Below are 18,067 nucleotides of genomic sequence, written 5' to 3' on the forward strand. Positions count from 1 at the left end.
GACATGGCCAACTTCCTTCCCCATGCGTCAGATAATCCAAGCTTGTGTTCCACCTCCAAATGAACTCATTTTCATACTGCTCTCATTACTCCCCGAGTCATCCATCAGTGCCTGGACACTAAGTTTTGTACCACTAACAGCCTTTACATAAAACCAGAATGATATGTTGATAATATTCTACTGCAGTAGTTGTTGAAGGCTCCATGCATTACTCTCCTGACAACCATACATGCTTCATTCACCATCTCTTCTCTAGTCCTAAGCTTTGTTTTAAAACTATTATGCCTATCCATAGAACTCTCCTTACAGTGACCCCTCCAATCATGAATTGTTCTGCTAGGTGCTTTGTCAACTTCTTTTAAACTCAAACCATAGTTCTTTTACAAGCTCATATCCAGTTTTCTCACCATATAAATCTTTCTACTTGTTTTAGTTGTCTTTTTGTCTTCATTGTTGCCACAACTGTCTCGTGATCACTTATGCCAATTTCGAAGTAGAAGTCTTCAAAGCAGTAAGGTCTATTTCTTACCATTAGATTCAATATATTTCCATCATGAGTGAGTTTCTGAACTATATGTTCTAGGCACTTCTCAGAGATGGCATTTAGTAATGTTTGACAGGATGTCCTGTCATACCCACCACTAACAAAACTGCAACCATCCCAAATGATTGTTGCTTGATTGAAGTCGCCTCCAATGATTAAATTCCATATAATATAGGTACATTTAAGATTAAAGGGTGGCTGGAGAGCTTACATACTAGCAAAAAGGTTTTCTGTCAAGTTTTTAGTTCCCTTTGAGACTTGGTCATGTCTGATACTGACTCTTGCCCAGGCAACTTGCATGCATCTTCAGTTTCTGTCCATGTGGATTTGAATTTCTTGTCTACTGTGATAAACACACCACCTCCATTTCCCATTATCCTATCCTTTCAGTAATTGTTTAAACATTCTCAGCTTAAGATGATGAACCTGGGAAATTATTATGAGGCGGAATCAAATGAAACCTTGAAAGTGTAATTAAAAATCTACATTTTGTGTCATTGTACGGCAAGTTGGCCGTACTATTAGCAATGATGTAAGGAGTGCCCTACAGGCAGCAGCATACGACAGAAAAGTGAAACACAGCCACAATACTGGTTCAAAATAGCTATCCCACTTGCGACATGCACCAAGGAAGAACAGCAGCTACCATATGTTTTCTGAGCAGTGAATATACAAAACCTACTGAAATTGATCAGCAAATGAAGGTCACGTATGGCATGCAAATGTATTACTGCAGCAAGTGTATGAGTGGTCTAGAAGGTTTGGAAATGTTGTGATTTCTGTGACACACACCCATTGCCCATTTCAGGCACACGGTGTTGTAACACCATAGTCTGCTGAGGTTGAAGCCATTGTGTTGGAAAATCGCCATGTGACAGTAGATGAAATGGCTGACAATCTGAACATTAGTCATGACTCAGCACATCAATCATTCACAAAGTGCTTAAGTTTTGCAAATTGCCTGTAAGATAGGCGCCACAGGAGCTTACTGCAAAACTGAAAGAGTGATCCGTTGATATCTCTGAAGAACGTTTGTGACACTTTGAAACAGAAGGTGATCGATTCTTTGTGAGAATTGTTACAGGACATGAAACCTGGATACACTACCACCATTGTGAAACAAAGAGAGCAAGCAGGGAAGAGCCCCATTCCTCAACGCCAAAACCCAAGAAGTTCTGCATGCAACCATCTGTAGGAAAGGTTTTGCTGATGCTATTTTTGGATATACATGGTGTTGGATTGGACCACTACACGACTAGGGGAAACTCCATCACCAGTGCACCATATTTCACTGTTAAAACACCAGCTCCAGCCTGCAATAAGATCAAAGCGACATGGACTTTGGACTGCGGGTGTCATTTTGCAACATGACAATGCTCAATCTCATAGTGCCAGTGCAACACCTGCAACTATCAATTACCTGCACTTTGATACGGTGCCACATCTGCCATACTCACCAGATCTCACTCTGAGTCATTACCACAAGTTTGGGCAATGCAAAGAGGTGATGGGAGGAAAGAAATTTCATTCCAGTGATGAGGTGCAGCAGGTTACGCATGAGTAGCTGTGCACAGAACTGAAAGAATATATTTTTTCCCTGAGGTATCCATGCACTTCCTACACACTGGAGGAAGTGTACTGGATGACATAAAGATCATGTCAAAAGTGATACACTTGTGTCCAACTTTTGTTCAGTTAAAAAAAAAAATTGAATATTAAGGTTTTCATTTGACTTCCTTTTGTACAGCTCCGTACATACTTCTCCCACAGGATTGGTGAAGACAAAGTTGGACTAATTGTAATGCATGCTGAGGCATTTCAGTGGTTTTGCTTTCTACCCTAAATACATAAATGAAACAGGAGAAAGCCCTGATAACTGGAACAATGTGAAGTACCCTGTGCCATACACATCACATTGGTTCAGTGTGTATGGATGTGGATGTAAACAGTTTCTCTGAAGAGGACACAGCTTATTTCCCTCCTTACCCTTAACCCTATTCTGAACTTGTACTCTTTTACTTATTGTCCAGAGTGTAAAGGACTGATGAGTTATGAAAGAAACATGGATGATATGATTTACCTGTAACACAACTATGTAGAACTAAGACCTCACATCTAGTTGTAGATTTATCCACAGATGTGGGAAACAGCAGACACAATAGGCCCATGCTGTAACAAGCTTCTCACCACAGGAAGAATTCGGTTCTGGACATCAACTAGCATCTTCCATCTGCAGAGCCTTACTGTGGAAATGACAGAGGTTTCTAAAGACCAGATGAATGAGGGACATACTGTGTAAGTCAGCCTCAAAACTATTTCATCTGTAAGGCTGTAGACAACAATTGCATTCAGTTGGCTGTCAGGCTTGCTATCAATAAGGGATAAAAATCTCACTGCTATCAATTTTGGGTTTTAAGCAGCTTTCTGTACATAGTATTATGTGAGCTCTATCCAGGCATTTTCTTCATGTGATTTAAGGAAACCATGAATTCTGGGAGTTAGAAGAAAGATTTGAACTGTAGGCTTTCAAGATTTGTGCCCTCTACCTTAGCACCCAGTTTTCTATTAAATTCTCTCACTCCTTATGTCAGCGAAGTTCAGTAATGAATTGCACTAAAAATGATGACATGCACAGGGACAGGTTTCTGCACCTGCCTGTGATACATTAGTAGCAGATCAACAAAGGGTCAAAACAGGAGCCACAAAAACAACAGAAGGAACACCTATGAGGCTTAGCTTTCACATATGTATGTCATACAGGAATTTCCATTAAGAACCATATTGAGAAGATACTAACACTTTGCAATGCAATGGGCAGAGAGTATGTGCTTGCAGAAATGAGAAATGCCACAGACTACTTGGCTATCGGTAAACCAAAAGATTTTTTTGGCAAAGATGAGATATTATTGCATTATTTATGTACTCCATGTAATCAGTTAGGTGTTACATTCCTTTCTCTCTTCATACTTCTTTCCCTCAACCCCCTGTCTCTTGAACCTTCCTTCCTCCCCCCCCCCCCCCTCTCTCTCTCTCTCTCTCTCTCTCTCTCTCTCTCTCTCTCTCTCTCTCTCTCTCTCTCTCTCTCTCTCTCTCTCTCTCTCATGCTGGTGACTCTGTTTAACTTTCTCTGAACAATTCCTCTTCCTCCCTCCCTACAAAAGGAACTAATAATTCTGAAGGCTATGATAATATTCTGTACTCTTACGTGTGTGTATCATAAGTACAAAAATTTAGACTCTCAAATGTAGGCCTAAATACTTGCCAGTAACCCCATCTCATAATTTAGTTTGCTCTGGTAATTTTCGTTTTTATACAACTATATGTGTGTATGATATTCACTGGTATCAGATGTTGTGTTAAAAGTGGCCTGTTTGAAATAACGTGCTTTGTTTCAAAGCCATGAAACTATTGTTTAGATAGAACACCTCTTTGTCATTTAACCTACTGTACTTATTATGGTAGATGTGTTTACTAAATGTATCTTGTCCCTGTTGTTCTTTAGTTAGTGTCTGATCATTGTTTTGCATTTATTTGTTTCTTTGCACATCTGTTAGTTTTTTGCACATTCATGTTTACATATTCTATGTTTATTTAATCCTTGTTACCACATTGCAACTGAAAAAATATCATTGTACTTCTAGCTTTTCACTCTGATTTTTGTGTTTGTGCATTAGTTATGAAATTTGCACTTACATTTTATGCAGTTGAATAGCTTGTAGCTATCTTGTTACGGAAACATTGATTACTCCCTAGGATTTCATTCATTGTGTCTGTGCTACTAGATTCTACAGAAATGATAGTGGTCATTGTGTGCAAGTGCTCTTTTTAACTTGAAACTAGAAGTCTTGGTTTAATTGAATCTTACATTTCTTACCAGTTTCTTTTTTATTTTTTGTCTTTGATTCTTTAACACTTGGGATTTCACTGTTATAAAGTTTCATGTAGTTAGAATGTCATAGAATAGTCATATACTATTGCCTTTGTCAGGATATTATTTGATATTAACTTAGTATGGTCACCTATACTTAATGATTGCTATGACTTCAGTATTTATTCATTGCAACTTACAGAAATTAATGTTTTCTAGGTTTTTGACAAAAACTGGCACAAAATTCATTTTGGAGTATATCGAAATGAAGTGGTCCTTTATGTTGATTGTGAGGAAACTACGGTCGAGAGGCTACAACCACGTGGCCCAATTGATGTCAATGGACAAATTTCACTTGCGAAGATGGTTTCTGGAAGGCGAGATACAGTACCAGTGAGTTAATCTTGAGAAATATAAATTTAAAGAAATGCTACTGTGTTTACGTTACTTTTAATATAGACTAGTGTTTAAAACAGCCTTGTGATTATCTACTGTTAACTACTTAGAGGTTAGAAAGCATAACAACATTTTAAACGCTTTTTGTGTTGTAACAAACTTTAGAATAGAAACCAGAGATCGTTTTGTGTCAATAGTTTAGAGAATAACCTCAAACTAAACAAGGTTTATTGGTTTCAAATACTAAATAAATAGTACAAAAGTTTTAACTGTGTGTAAATGTACTACTGTGGTGTAGCACCTCAGGTTCACCAATTACTCATGTTGCAGTGTACAGTTTACTAACGCTACTTTTTGTTTTCTCTCTCTGTTTCTTTTTGCAGACTTCTCAGCTGGTAAGTATATCTAATGTGGAGTCAGGAAATGGTTCTAATAAAATTAACAACTATCCAAAGTGCAAAGTGACTTTTCTAACAAAATCCTTTGTAAATCAGAGTAAAACATTTTGCAATGCAGGCTTTCAGTAGCACTCATTACCTTGCAACAGTTATATTTAGATACTGTTCTGCATTGCAATAGTGCTTCACTATTTCTTAATGTGCTTGACTACCTTGTCACTTTGCAATAATTATCTTTGAAAGACAAACTAAGCAGAAAACAGCTTCAAGCAAGACACTTCTTGGCTCGTGAGCAGTCCATGTCTGCTCCCACAGTGGCAGAAATACCTGAAAATGAAGACTGATGTTAGCAGAGAGGTAATAGCTCTTAAACCTGCTTGCATGAAACAGATATACATGACCAACATTTTACACTTAAATTATTGAACTGTACATAGTGCCCTGCTAAGTGTTGGCCACAACAAATAATTTTAAATTTTTGTTTCAATTTGTATAAATTAATATTTAAATTTACTAACCTTTTCTGTTTCTGTACTCTTTCCCATTATTTCTGATTCCCTTACTTATTGTTACTTTATGTTGTAACCGGGCAATGTGTAAATGACTCCATTTTCTGATGTAAAACTGTGACACGTTGCAATATATGTATAAAGCAAGACTTAAAGTACTTCACACTTTTTTTTTATTTTATTCAAATTGTCATGATTCGACAAATGAAAATGCTTGCTTCTGTGTCTTTACAATCATAGTTACTTTTCATTACAATATTTTATCCATATCGTCTTTGATCTGACTTGCCGTTAGTGAGGTGGACTGCATGCCTCAGTGATATAGATAGCCACTGTACCATAGTTGCAACTGCAGTGGAGGGGCCCTGTGTGAACTGCTGAAAGTGAGGGAAAGCTACAGCCGTAGAAGATGTAACTCTACTGTATTGTTAAGTGATAGGTTACATATTCTGGAGATTAAAGACCCCTATTAGGATCTCTGAGTTGGGCCTACTCAAGAGGATGTCATCATCAGGAGAAATAAAAGTTCTTCAGGTTGGAGTGTGGAATGTTAGATCCCTTAATTGGTCACAGAGGTAACAAAATGTAAAAAGGGAAATGGATAGGTTAAAGTTAGATACAGTGGCAATTAATGAAATTGGGTGGCAGGAGGAACAGAACATCTGGTTAGATAAATACACGATTATAACCACAAAATCAAATCAGGGTAATGCAGAAGTAGATTTAGTATTGAATAAGCAAGTAGGAATCCAGGTAAGCTACTATGAACAGCATAGTGAACACATTATCGTAGCCAAAATAGCTCTGTAGATAATGAGGAGATTGCAGAAATGTTTCATAAGGTAAAAGAAATTATTCATATAGTTAAAGGAGCCAAATATTTGTGATGAGAGACTGGAATTTGATAGTAGGAAAAGGAAGAAAAGGAAAAATAGTAGACGAATATGGACTTGGGTAAACAAATGAAAGGGGAAGTGAAACTGGAGATGAATGGGTAGCTTTGAGAGATGAAATAGTGTAGGTAGCTCGGTTCAAACAGGCAAAAATTTATGTCCTAGTAGGAATCCTTGTATGTCACGGGAGATACTGAATATAACCGATGAAAGGATAAAGTAAAAATGTAAATGTCGTGTGATTAGGGCCTCCCGTCGGGTAGACCGTACGCCGGGTGAAAGTCTTTCGATTTGATGCTGCTTTGGTGATTTGCAAGTCAATGAGGATGAAATAATGATGATTAGGACAACACAACACCCAGTCCCCGAGTGGAGAAAACATATCCAGCCGGGAATTGAACCCGGGCCCGTAGGATTGACATTCTGTCGCGCTGACCGCTCAGCTACCAAGGGTGGGCAAAGGATAAAGTATAAAAATGCAGCAAATGAAGCAATTGAAAGGGAATACAAACATCAAGTAAATGAGTTTGACGGGAATGCAAAATTGCTAAGCAGGAATGGGTAGAAGACAAATGAAAGGAAGCGGCTTCCTTCAGTAGGGGTAAGATAGATACCAACTACAGGAAAATTAAAGAGGCCTTTTGGCAAAAGAGGAACAGCTTTACACATATCAAGAGACCAGATGGAAAAGCAATACTAAGAAAAGAAGGGAAAAAGTGAAAGGTGAAACAAGTATATAGTGGGTCTATACAGGGGAGATGAACTTAGAGGCAACATTATAGTAATGTAAGAGGTCATAGATGAAGGTGAGGTGGGCGATATGGTACGAGGTGCATTCAAGTTATAAGGCCTCCGATTTTTTTTCTAATTAACTACTAACCCGAAATCGATGAAACTGGTGTTACTTCTTGACGTAATTGCCCTGCAAACGTACACATTTTTCACAACACTGACGCCATGATTCCATGGCAGCGGCGAAGGCTTCTTTAGGAGTCTGTTTTGACCACTGGAAAATCGCTGAGGCAATAGCAACATGGCTGGTGAATGTGCGACCACAGAGAGTTTCTTTCATTGTTGGAAAAAGCCAAAAGCCACTAGGAGCCAGGTCAGGTGAGTAGGGAGCATGAGGAATCACTTCAAAGTCGTTATCACGAAGAAACTGTTGCATAACGTTAGCTCGATGTGCGGGTGCATTGTCTTGGTGAAACAGCACACATGCAGCCCTTCCCAGACATTTTTGTTGCAGTGCAGGAAGGAATTTGTTCTTCAAAACATTTCCGTAGGATGCACCTGTTACTGCAGTGCCCTTTGGAACGCAATGGGTAAGGATTACGCCCTCGCTGTCCCAGAACATGGACACCATCATTTTTTCGGCACTGGCAGTTACCCGAAATTTTTTTGGTGTCGGTGAATCTGTGTGCTTCCATTGAGCTGACTGGCGCTTTGTTTCTGGATTGAAAAATGGCATCCACATCTCATCCATTGTCACAACCGACGAAAAGAAAGTCCCATTCATGCTGTCGTTGCGCGTGAACATTGCTTGGCAACATGCCACACGGGCAGCCATGTGGGCGTCTGTCAGCATTCGTGGCACCCACCTGGATGACACTTTTCATATTTTCAGGTCGTCATGCAGGATTGTGTGCACAGAACCATAGAAATGCCAACTCTGGAGGCGATCTGTTCAACAGTCATTCGGCGATCCCCCAAAACAATTCTCTCCACTTTCTCGATCATGTCATCAGACCGGCTTGTGCGAGCCCGAGGTTGTTTCGGTTTGTTGTCACATGATTTTCTGCCTTCATTAAACTGTTGCACCCATGAACGCACTTTCAACACATCCATAACTCGATCACCACATGTCTCCTTCAACTGTTGATGAATTTCAATTGGTTTCACACCACGCAAATTCAGAAAACTAATGATTGCACGCTGTTCAAGTAAGGAAAACGTCGGCATTTTAAGTATTTAAAAATGTTCTCATTCTCGCCGCTGGCGGTAAAGTTCCATCTGCCATACGGTGCTGCCATCTCTGGGACGTATTGACAATGAATGTGGCCTCATTTTAAAACAATATGTTTCTATCTCTTTCCAGTCCGGAGAAAAAAAATCGGAGGCCTTAGAACTTGAATGCACCTCGTACTGTAAGAACAATTTGACAGAACAACGTAAGATTGAAGTTGAAACAAGGCCTCTAGAGTAAACAACATACTGTCAGACCTATTGACACTGTTGGGAGAGCCAGCCATGACAGACAGAAATATTCCATCTGATGTGCAAGATATATGAGAGAGGTGAAATAGCTTCATACTTCGAGAAGAGTTCCAATTCAAAAGAAAACAATTGTTGACAGGTGTGAATAGTACCGAATTATCAGTTTAATAAGTTATGATTACAAAATACAAACACACATTCTGTGCAAAAAAGTGGTAAAACTGGTTGAAGCTGACCTCATGGAAGATCAGTTTGGATTCCTGAGAAATGTAAGAACACACGAGGCAATGCTGAACCTATGACTCTCTTAGAAGAAAGGCTAAGAAAAGGCAAACCTATGTTTATAGCATCAGTAGACTTAGAGAAAGCTTTTGCCAAGGAATACTCTCATTGGAATTCTGAAGACAGCATGGGTAAAATACAGGATGCAAAATGCTATTTGCAACTTGTACAGAAACCAAACAGCAGTTATAAAGAGTCGAGTGGCGTGAAAGGGAAGCAGTGGTTAAGAAGGGAATAAGACATGGTTACAGCCTACCCTTGAAGTTATTCAATCTGTGCACTGAGCAAGCTGCAAAGGAAATCAAAGAAAAATTTGAAGTGGGGATTAAAAGTTCAGGGAGAAGAAATAAGAACTATGAGGTTTCTTGATGGCATTGTAATACTGTCAGAGGTAGCAATGGAATTGGGAGAGCAGCTGAATGGAATGGACAATGTCTTGAAAGGTGGATATAAGCTGAAAAACAACAAAAGCAAACCAGTGATAATGGAATGTAGTCAGATTAAATCAGAAAATGCAGGAACTAGATTATGAAATGAGACACTGAATGCAGTAGGTGAGTTTTATTATTTGGACAGCAAAACGGCTAAAGCAGAAAGGATGTAAAATTTTAAGAAGTAGAGAGGATGTAAAATATTAGCAGGTCAGAGTGGCCGAGCGGCTCTAGGTGCTACAGTCTGAAACCACACGACCCCTACGGTCGCAGGTTCGAATCCTGCTTCGGTCACGGATGTGTGTGATGTACTTAGGTTATATTAAAAACAAAGATTCCAAGACTTACCAAGTGGGAAAGCGCCGGCAGACAGGCACATGAACAAAACACACAAACACACACACAGAATTACGAGCTTTCGCAACTGGCAGTTGCTTCGTCAGGAAAGAGGGAGGGAGAGGGAAAAATGAAAGGATGTGGGTTTTAAGGGAGAGGGTAAGGAGTCATTCCAATCCCGGGAGCGGAAAGACTTCCCTTAGGGGAATAAAAGGACAGGTGTACACTCGCACACACACACACACACACACATAATGTGCGGATGGATATGTGTGTGTGCGAGTGTACACCTGTCCTTTTTTTCCCCTAAGGGAAGTCTTTCCGCTCCCGGGATTGGAATGACTCCTTACCCTCTCCCTTAAAACCCACATCCTTTCATTTTTCCCTCTCCCTCCCTCTTTCCTGACGAAGCAACTGCCAGTTGCAAAAGCTCGTAATTCTGTGTGTGTGTTTGTGTGTTTTGTTCATGTGCCTGTCTGCCGGCGCTTTCCCGCTTGGTAAGTCTTGGAATCTTTGTTTTTAATATATTTTTCCCATGTGGAAGTTTCTTTCTGTTTTATGTACTTAGGTTAGTTAGGTTTAAGTAGTTGTAAGTTCTAGGGGAATGATGACCTCAGGAGTGAAGTCCCATAGTGCCCAGAGTCATTTTGTAAAATATTAACTGGCAATGAGAGGAAAAACATTTCTGAAGAAGAGAAATTTGTTAAAATCGAAAATAGATTTAATAGCTAGAAAGCCTATTTGAAGATATTTGTCTGGAGTGTAACCATGTGTGGAAGTGAAACATGGGCAATAACCAGTTTAGACAGGATGAGAACAGTGTTGTTTAAAATGTGGTTCTACAGAGAAATGCTGGATTCTATGACAGAATGCATAACTGAGGAGGAGGAACTGAATGGAACTGGAGAGACAAGAAACTTGTGGTACAACTTGACTGAGAGAAGGGATATGTTGACAGGACACAATCTGAGACGAACAGGGATCACCAATTTAGCATTGGAGGGATATGTGGGGAGCAAAAATTATTTATGGAAACCAAGAGATGACTCCAGTAAGCAGAGTCAGAAGGGTATAGGTTTGTTTATTTATTTAGGTTGCATTAGTTATTCAGAGATGAAGAAGTTTGTGCAGGATAGAGCAGTATTGAGAGATACATCAAACCAGTTTCCAGACTGAAAACCACAACTACTACTTTAAAGGCTATAGCAACTTTTATGTGTTAACAAAGTACATAAAATGTAGGATAAACAGTTAATAGTGCCAACCACATGGGCTCGACACGGTAATTGTAATTTGTGAAGGTGCAAGTCACCAGATGCTACACAACAGTTAGAAAATTTTCTTACATCTATTTGAAAATGCCACAATGTAATATATGCTAAAATCAGTGTAGCAGATGATATTCTTCACGGGTTTGCAGCCGGATCATTTCGTCCTCCAGACACAATATTTCGGCGGACCAGCTGGCCGCCATCCTCAGGTGAGTTAATGCTGGTGCACTGCCTCGCCGGAACTGAGTTCCAGCCACAACGACGGAAACCTTTATACACCACAAACCGTCAGTTAAGGATAATTTGGGTCTGAGGAAACCCGGTGTATATGAAATCCCGTGTCACTGTGGAAAGAAGTACATTGGTCAGACTATTCGAACGATTAAGGACCGGTGTGTGGAACATCATCGGCACACTCGGTTGCTCCAGCCCGAGAAATCTGCAGTGGCGGAACATTGCCTTAACGAGGGACACAGAATGATGTACGACAGGACACAATTGATCTCTCCTGCTTCTCGCTATTGGGAATGTATTCTTAAAGAATCTATTGAAATCAGATTAGCAAGCAATATTATTAACAGGGATAGAGGTTTTCCTCTAAGCAAAATATGGAATCCGATGTTGTCGGACATTAAACAAAAACGTTCTTCTTTCTTTTCGATCTTTGGATCCTTCCTGATGCGATTTATCGTTTCCGCCGTCTTTCTCCACCGGCGCGCTGCGTGTCTTCTTACCGCCAGGAGGCGCTATCTTCTCGCGCACGCGCGGTGAACGGTTTGTGGTGTATAAAGGTTTCCGTCGTTGTGGCTGGAACTCAGTTCCGGCGAGGCAGTGCACCAGCATTAACTCACCTGAGGATGGCGGCCAGCTGGTCCGCCGAAATATTGTGTCTGGAGGACGAAATGATCCGGCTGCAAACCCGTGAAGAATATCAGCAGTTATTACGCCGGGAAAGTCTACGAAATCACAGTGTAGCAGATGCATCAAACACTAGTACAATAAAATTCAAAAAGCCAAACTATATTTATTTACAGCAACTTTGTAAATAATAGTGCATTCATTTAACAATGTATGAAAAGATAGATTGCTACTTACCATAAAGAAGACATGTTAAGTGGCAGACATGCACAGTTAACAGACACATACATAAAGCCTTCAGCCACAGCCTTCATCAGTCAAAGAGAAACACACACCATTCTTATCCACAAGCAAGCACACCTCATACACACATGACTCAGGCTGGGATGCAGCTATCACATAGGATGCAAATAGCTACGTAGAGGGGCTGGGGAAGGGGAAGGAATAGGGGAGAGATGAACACTGTCTAGTGGAGTGTGCAGGGACTAGGATGCCAACAGGCTTAGCATCAGGAGGTTGTGGGGCAGGGAGGCAGGGAAAAAGGTGTGAAAAAGGAGAGGAGCAAGGAAAGATGGGCAGGAGTATTGGCAGAGGGCAGCAAACAAAGAGAGTGGGAAATAAGAATAGGGAGGAGATGATAGGACAGAGGGGATGGAAACTGTTAGGTGGAGCGTGAGAGAACAGTGTATTACAGTAGATTGAGGCCGTGAGAATTATGGGAGCAGAGAATGTTTGTAAGGATAATTCCCATCTGTGGAGTTCACAAAAGGTGGTGGTGCCTCTTTCTTGGGAATGGTAGGAGTGTTGCGGGGGTTGGGGGGGGGGGGGGGGACACAGGAATATGGCATGGGAAATCTGGTTGCGGACTAAGTTTGGGGTTAGTGACTGTCTGTCAAGGCGGTTTTGAGACCCTTGGCAAACTGGGAAAGGAAGTTCTTGACACTGCAGATGTTCCGTCCCCAGGCAGCTAGGCTGTATGGGAGGGATTTTTTGTGTGAAAAAGATGACAGCTGTCGAACTGCAGATATTGTTGATGGGTTTAATGTGGACAGAGGTGTGGATGGAGCCTGCAGAGAGGAGGAGGTCAACTTTAGGAAGGTGACGCACTGGGTTGAGACCAGGTGAAGTGGTTGGGAGAGAAGGTGTTGAGGTTGTTAAGGAATGAAGATAGTGTGTCCTGGCCCTGAGTCCAGATTATGAAGATATTATCAATGAACCTGAACTAGACTAGGGGTTTGGTGTTTTGGGAAGCTAGGAAGGTCTGCTCTAAATTCCCCATAAACAGGTTGGCATAGGAGGGTGCCATGCGGATGCCCATGGCTGTGCATTTGTTTGTAGTCCTGCCCTTCAAAGGAAAAGTAGTTGTGGGTTAGTATAGAATTAGTAAGGTGTTTGAGGAATGAGGTAGTGGGTTTGGAGTCTGAAAGACGTTGAGAGAGGTAGTGTTCAGTAGCAGTAAGACCATGGTCATGTGGAGTGTTAGTGCATAAGGAGGTGGCATCAACAGTGACAAGTAGGGGTCCTGAAGATAAATGTATGGGGATGGTGGAGAGCCATAAAGGAAGTGGTTGGCATATTTGATGTGGGAGGCTAGATTTTGGGCTATTGGTTGGAGGTGTTGGTCAATGAGGACTGAAATCCTTTCAGTGGGGGCACAATAATCAGTGACAATGTGGATTTTGGGGAGCATGTAGAAGGTGGATGTGCAGGGGTCATTGGGGTGAGGTGGGAAATGGATTCAGGGGAGAGGTTGTCAGAAAGGCCTGAGACTTTAAGCAGGGATTGGAGGTTGTGTTGGACTTCTGGGATGAGATCACTGACAGAGTTTATAGGTGGACTACCTTCATTTGGTATGAAATAGGATAGCTCTTTTAGTAACTTATAATAAATGAAACTTGAGTAAATTTTTATATAAAATACTAATTTCAGTTACATTATAACTTGTGTAACCAGCCACAATAGCTTATCCATGCTGAGGACCCTAAAATTGTATGTCACCTGAAATTTTAGATGTAATTGAATTAAGTTCCAGTTTTCAAAGATACAGAAACTCTTGTGTATGCTATAGATACTCAGGAAGAAGCTTTTGCAGCTGTCTGTTCTATGAGCTCAGAATATTATCACAAGTGGAATTTACTAGTGAATTTCAAACAGTGGAAACTCCAGGTTGGAATGTTACTAGTGTATTTGTCATAAATGACATTTGTTTAAAGCTCCAAAAATGAAAATAAGAATAATAGTCATAACATATCACACAGCGTGAAAGCACTAATGCACTCACAACTTGCTTTCAGTGAAACCTGAGTGACTATAGAATATGAGATTATTGAACTCAATGCCTCTTATTACTCAACATACGTCACTTCCCAAAATGTGTGTCGTGAGTTCCATTCAGCTACAAGCTTTAATAATTTCACTGAACCACATTTTATTGATAGGTAGAGGCAATAAAAATGTGAATGTATGGGCCACTGGCAGTTGGATGCTATTGTGGTCATAGCTACTGGTGACCTAGAAAATAATTTTATTGCACTCTCCTATATAACGTTCTGTTTCTTCCAGTCTGTGTATTTTTATCTTCCATCAGTGATATATGATTTTTTCTTTCTTGAGTCTCTCTGACTATATTAAATCTATGCTATATGTGTACAAAAATGGCATGTTTCAGCATAATCCTAAAACTAACAAAAAGTTGCCCCTCTTTAAACTATTTGCTAGAATGATGCACAACACATATTTGACTGAAATAAACTGTTGACAAGCCTGTGAAAATACTTAAGAAAAAGATTTTAACCTTCTACTTGAACTATAAAATAGAATACAAGTGACTGGAAGTTCTAGCTGTATTTGTTTTTCCTTTAGTGCATATTATTTTACACTTACTCAGTTTATGGTATTCAATGTATGCCAGGCATTTTCTGGAAGATGATAACTATGAGTCAAACAAATTGATCTGTAGTCCTTGTTGTCATAACCTGCAGAAGCATTTCAGAGTTATCAGATCATCAAAGAGAGCTGTAGGATTTCTAATAATTTCAACCTACTTCAATTTTGCAACTAGGAGTTGTGGATTGAAATGTGAATAACTGTAATGAACATCAAACAGGAGACAAATATGAAGTGGTAAGAGTACATAAATAATTTATGAACACATTCTTATACAAATGTGTGTTGTGTTGGAACATTGACATGTTCTGGAAATACTCATATTTCATTTATTCCTTATATTTTTAAATATAATGAGGTACTGTTTCTCTGACTCATAAGAATATATCTGAAACAGACAATGATAATTTTGTTGCATGATTATTTTATAAGTGCATGAGTTCATCATTCATTTCTCCTTCAGGTTGATTTGCAATGGATGGTTTTGAACTGTGATCCATCTCGCCCTGAACGAGAAACCTGTGATGAGTTACCAAGAAAAGTAAGTGCAAAATAAATCTTTTACACATAGTGTAATTGTGTGATATTATCCCTTTAGTGTACTGATAAAATATTGGGAATATAATGTTGTGTCTTTAGTATCCTTCCTAGATGATTCTTTTGTGGTGTTTCAGGCAACACCTCCTCCTGCAGCATGTGAGACAATTTGTCCACAAGGACCTCCTGGCTTTAATGGAACTGATGTAAGTTTCTGTGTTATTAAAACGGAACATTTTTATCATTTTAAGTTACTGAGTGTAATTAATCAAAATTAAAATGGTTATCTAAACTTGCTTTGAAGATTATTTCTGCAGGCGCACTTACTGTTTGGAAATTTTCTTGATTATACCATTTCCAAACCTGAATTCAGGATTAAAATAGCGTATTTTCAGATTCATTCATATATTCTCATTTATTTTTCTAAAGTTGTTTGTTTACTTTACAGCACTACTTCAGTTTCTGATTTGTATAATTATTTTGTCATTCATTGATTTCTACAAACTAATCTGCACATTATATTTTCTAAAGAAGATATAGCATACAAGATGTATTTCAGGTGTACTGTGCTTTATTTTTAGCTTTTTACATATTATGTCTCTTCCATATTTCCTCTTCAAAGAGGAAAACACTGGTAGCTTTGTCTCTATTGTTTCCTTTGATATTGTTTCTGTGTGGCCCTCAATAAATAAGAAAGGCCAATCTCGAAACTTCCTGGCAGATTAAAACTGTGTTCCGGACCAAGACTCAAACTTGGGACCTTGACTTTCGCACACAAGTGGTCTTCCGACTCAGCTACCCAATCATGACTCAGGACCCTTCCTCATAGCTTTAATTCTACCAGTAGCTCATCTCCTACCTTCCAAACTTCTATGCTGCTATGAGGATGACATGAGTGTATCAGTGGTATAAACATTTCAAAGAGGACCGAGAGAAAGTTGAAAATGACAACTGCCATGGACACCATAGCACATCAGTTACTGATATCTTGTGGAGGAAGTAAAGAAAATGGTTCTGGAAAATCCCTGAATCGCCATAAGAGAGGTTACTATGATGGTGGCATATCCTTTAGATCATGTCCAGCAATTTTTTCAGATGCTTTGGGCATGAAACATGTCACAGTAAAGTCTGTTTCTTCAAGGCCAATCTCCATTGCCTTCCTTTCCGGGACATCCTGTCTTGCGTGTGTAATGGTCTAGACAGATTGTCTTCATATCAGTTTTTAAAGTTATCCATATTTTCTTTTAGTTTGTAGTTCAGGGAGGTAGTAAGGCATCTGTTGAAACTCATTTGACAAAAGATAACCTGCATCACCACATACATTCCATATACTGGCGATTTATTTGCATGTCAAAATTACAGTCTTTCACATTCATATAAAAGAGGTTTGAAGAAAATGGATTTTGGTCATGAGAAATCAAATTGTTAGTGATAGGCCTGAAAAACTCTGACCTGAAAGGTAATTCCTAATTGCTGCTGTTGCTATTGTTGCTGTTGTCATAATTATTGTTCCCTTCAGTCTGAAGACTGGTTTGATGCTGCTCTCCACACTACCCTATCTTGTGAGGACCCTGCATAATTACCGGAGCTTCACTCTCGGTCTACAGTTGAAAAGGTTACACTTGTTTTCAAGTGCTCGGAAAATTTTTACTTTTGAAAAAGATGAATCAAAGAATTTGCATTAAATTTTGCTTGAAAAATTGAATAATGTGCAGCACTGCCTTTGAAATGTCAACTTTGGCTTTTCACAAAACTGCTATGAGTAAGACAAGAGTTTATGAGTGGTAAAACATTTCAAAGAGAGTCGAGAAGAAGTTGAAAATGACAGGTGCCATGGACACCCCAGCACATCAGTTACTGATAACATTGTGGAGGAAGTAAAGAAAATGGTTCTGGAAAATTCCTCAACCGGTATCAGATAGGTTGCTGACAATGTTGACATATTCTTTGGCTCATGCCCAGCATTTTTTTCAGATGTTTTGGGCATGAAACGTGTTGCAGCAAAGTTTGTTCTGAAATTGTTGAATTTCAGCTAAAAATGATGTTGTGTACACATTGCTCAGAAATTTCTGAATGAAGTCGACAGTGATCCGTAACTTCTAAAGAAGGTTATAACAACTGAAAAAAAACAGGTTATATAACATCAAAACCAAGACCCAGTTGTCCCAATGGAAACCTCCTGAAGAGCTAAGACTAAAAAAAATTCAAGTTAAGTCATGTCAAGGTTCCCCTCACTGTTTTCTTCAATTGCAATGGAATTGTGCATCATTACTTCCTACCTTATGACTGTACAGTCAATAAGGAATACTGCTTGGAAACTATGCACTGTTTGCATGAAGCAGTCCAATGAAAATGACCAGAATTGTGCCAAAATCACTTGTGGAAATTGCATCATGATAATGCTCTGATTCACACCTCAATGCTTGTTCATGTCTCTCTCTCTCTCTCTCTCTCTCTCTCTCTCTCTCTCTCTCTCTCTCTCTCTCTCCCTCTCTCCTTTTTTTTCCAAAAACCAAAACTGTTATATTGCCTCAGCCACTGTATTCATTGGACAGGGTCCCCTGCAACTTTTATTTATTTATTTATTTATTTATTTATTTTTTTCCCACCCTCAAGGAAATTTATTATTTTCTGCAGCAAACCA

The 18,067-nt window shown here is 39.5% G+C and overlaps 1 protein-coding gene across 5 annotated transcripts in view; it reads left to right on the top strand.

Annotated features, from left to right (window-relative positions):
* LOC126278179 (collagen alpha-1(IX) chain-like) overlaps positions 1–18,067 on the top strand; it is a 1,015,797-nt gene that overhangs the window by 860,359 nt on the left and 137,371 nt on the right. For 3 of the 5 annotated variants that reach the window (XM_049978082.1, XM_049978080.1, XM_049978081.1), the window contains exons 5-8: positions 4,632–4,805; positions 5,192–5,203; positions 15,350–15,427; positions 15,561–15,629. In XM_049978082.1, coding sequence (XP_049834039.1) covers positions 4,632–4,805; positions 5,192–5,203; positions 15,350–15,427; positions 15,561–15,629 — 333 coding nt within the window. The remainder of the gene's footprint in view (positions 1–4,631; positions 4,806–5,191; positions 5,204–15,349; positions 15,428–15,560; positions 15,630–18,067) is intronic. The other 2 variants (XM_049978085.1, XM_049978083.1) reach the window with 1 other exon arrangement.

Source organism: Schistocerca gregaria, chromosome 6 (assembly GCF_023897955.1).
Source record: "Schistocerca gregaria isolate iqSchGreg1 chromosome 6, iqSchGreg1.2, whole genome shotgun sequence".
NCBI lineage: Eukaryota > Metazoa > Arthropoda > Insecta > Orthoptera > Acrididae > Schistocerca > Schistocerca gregaria.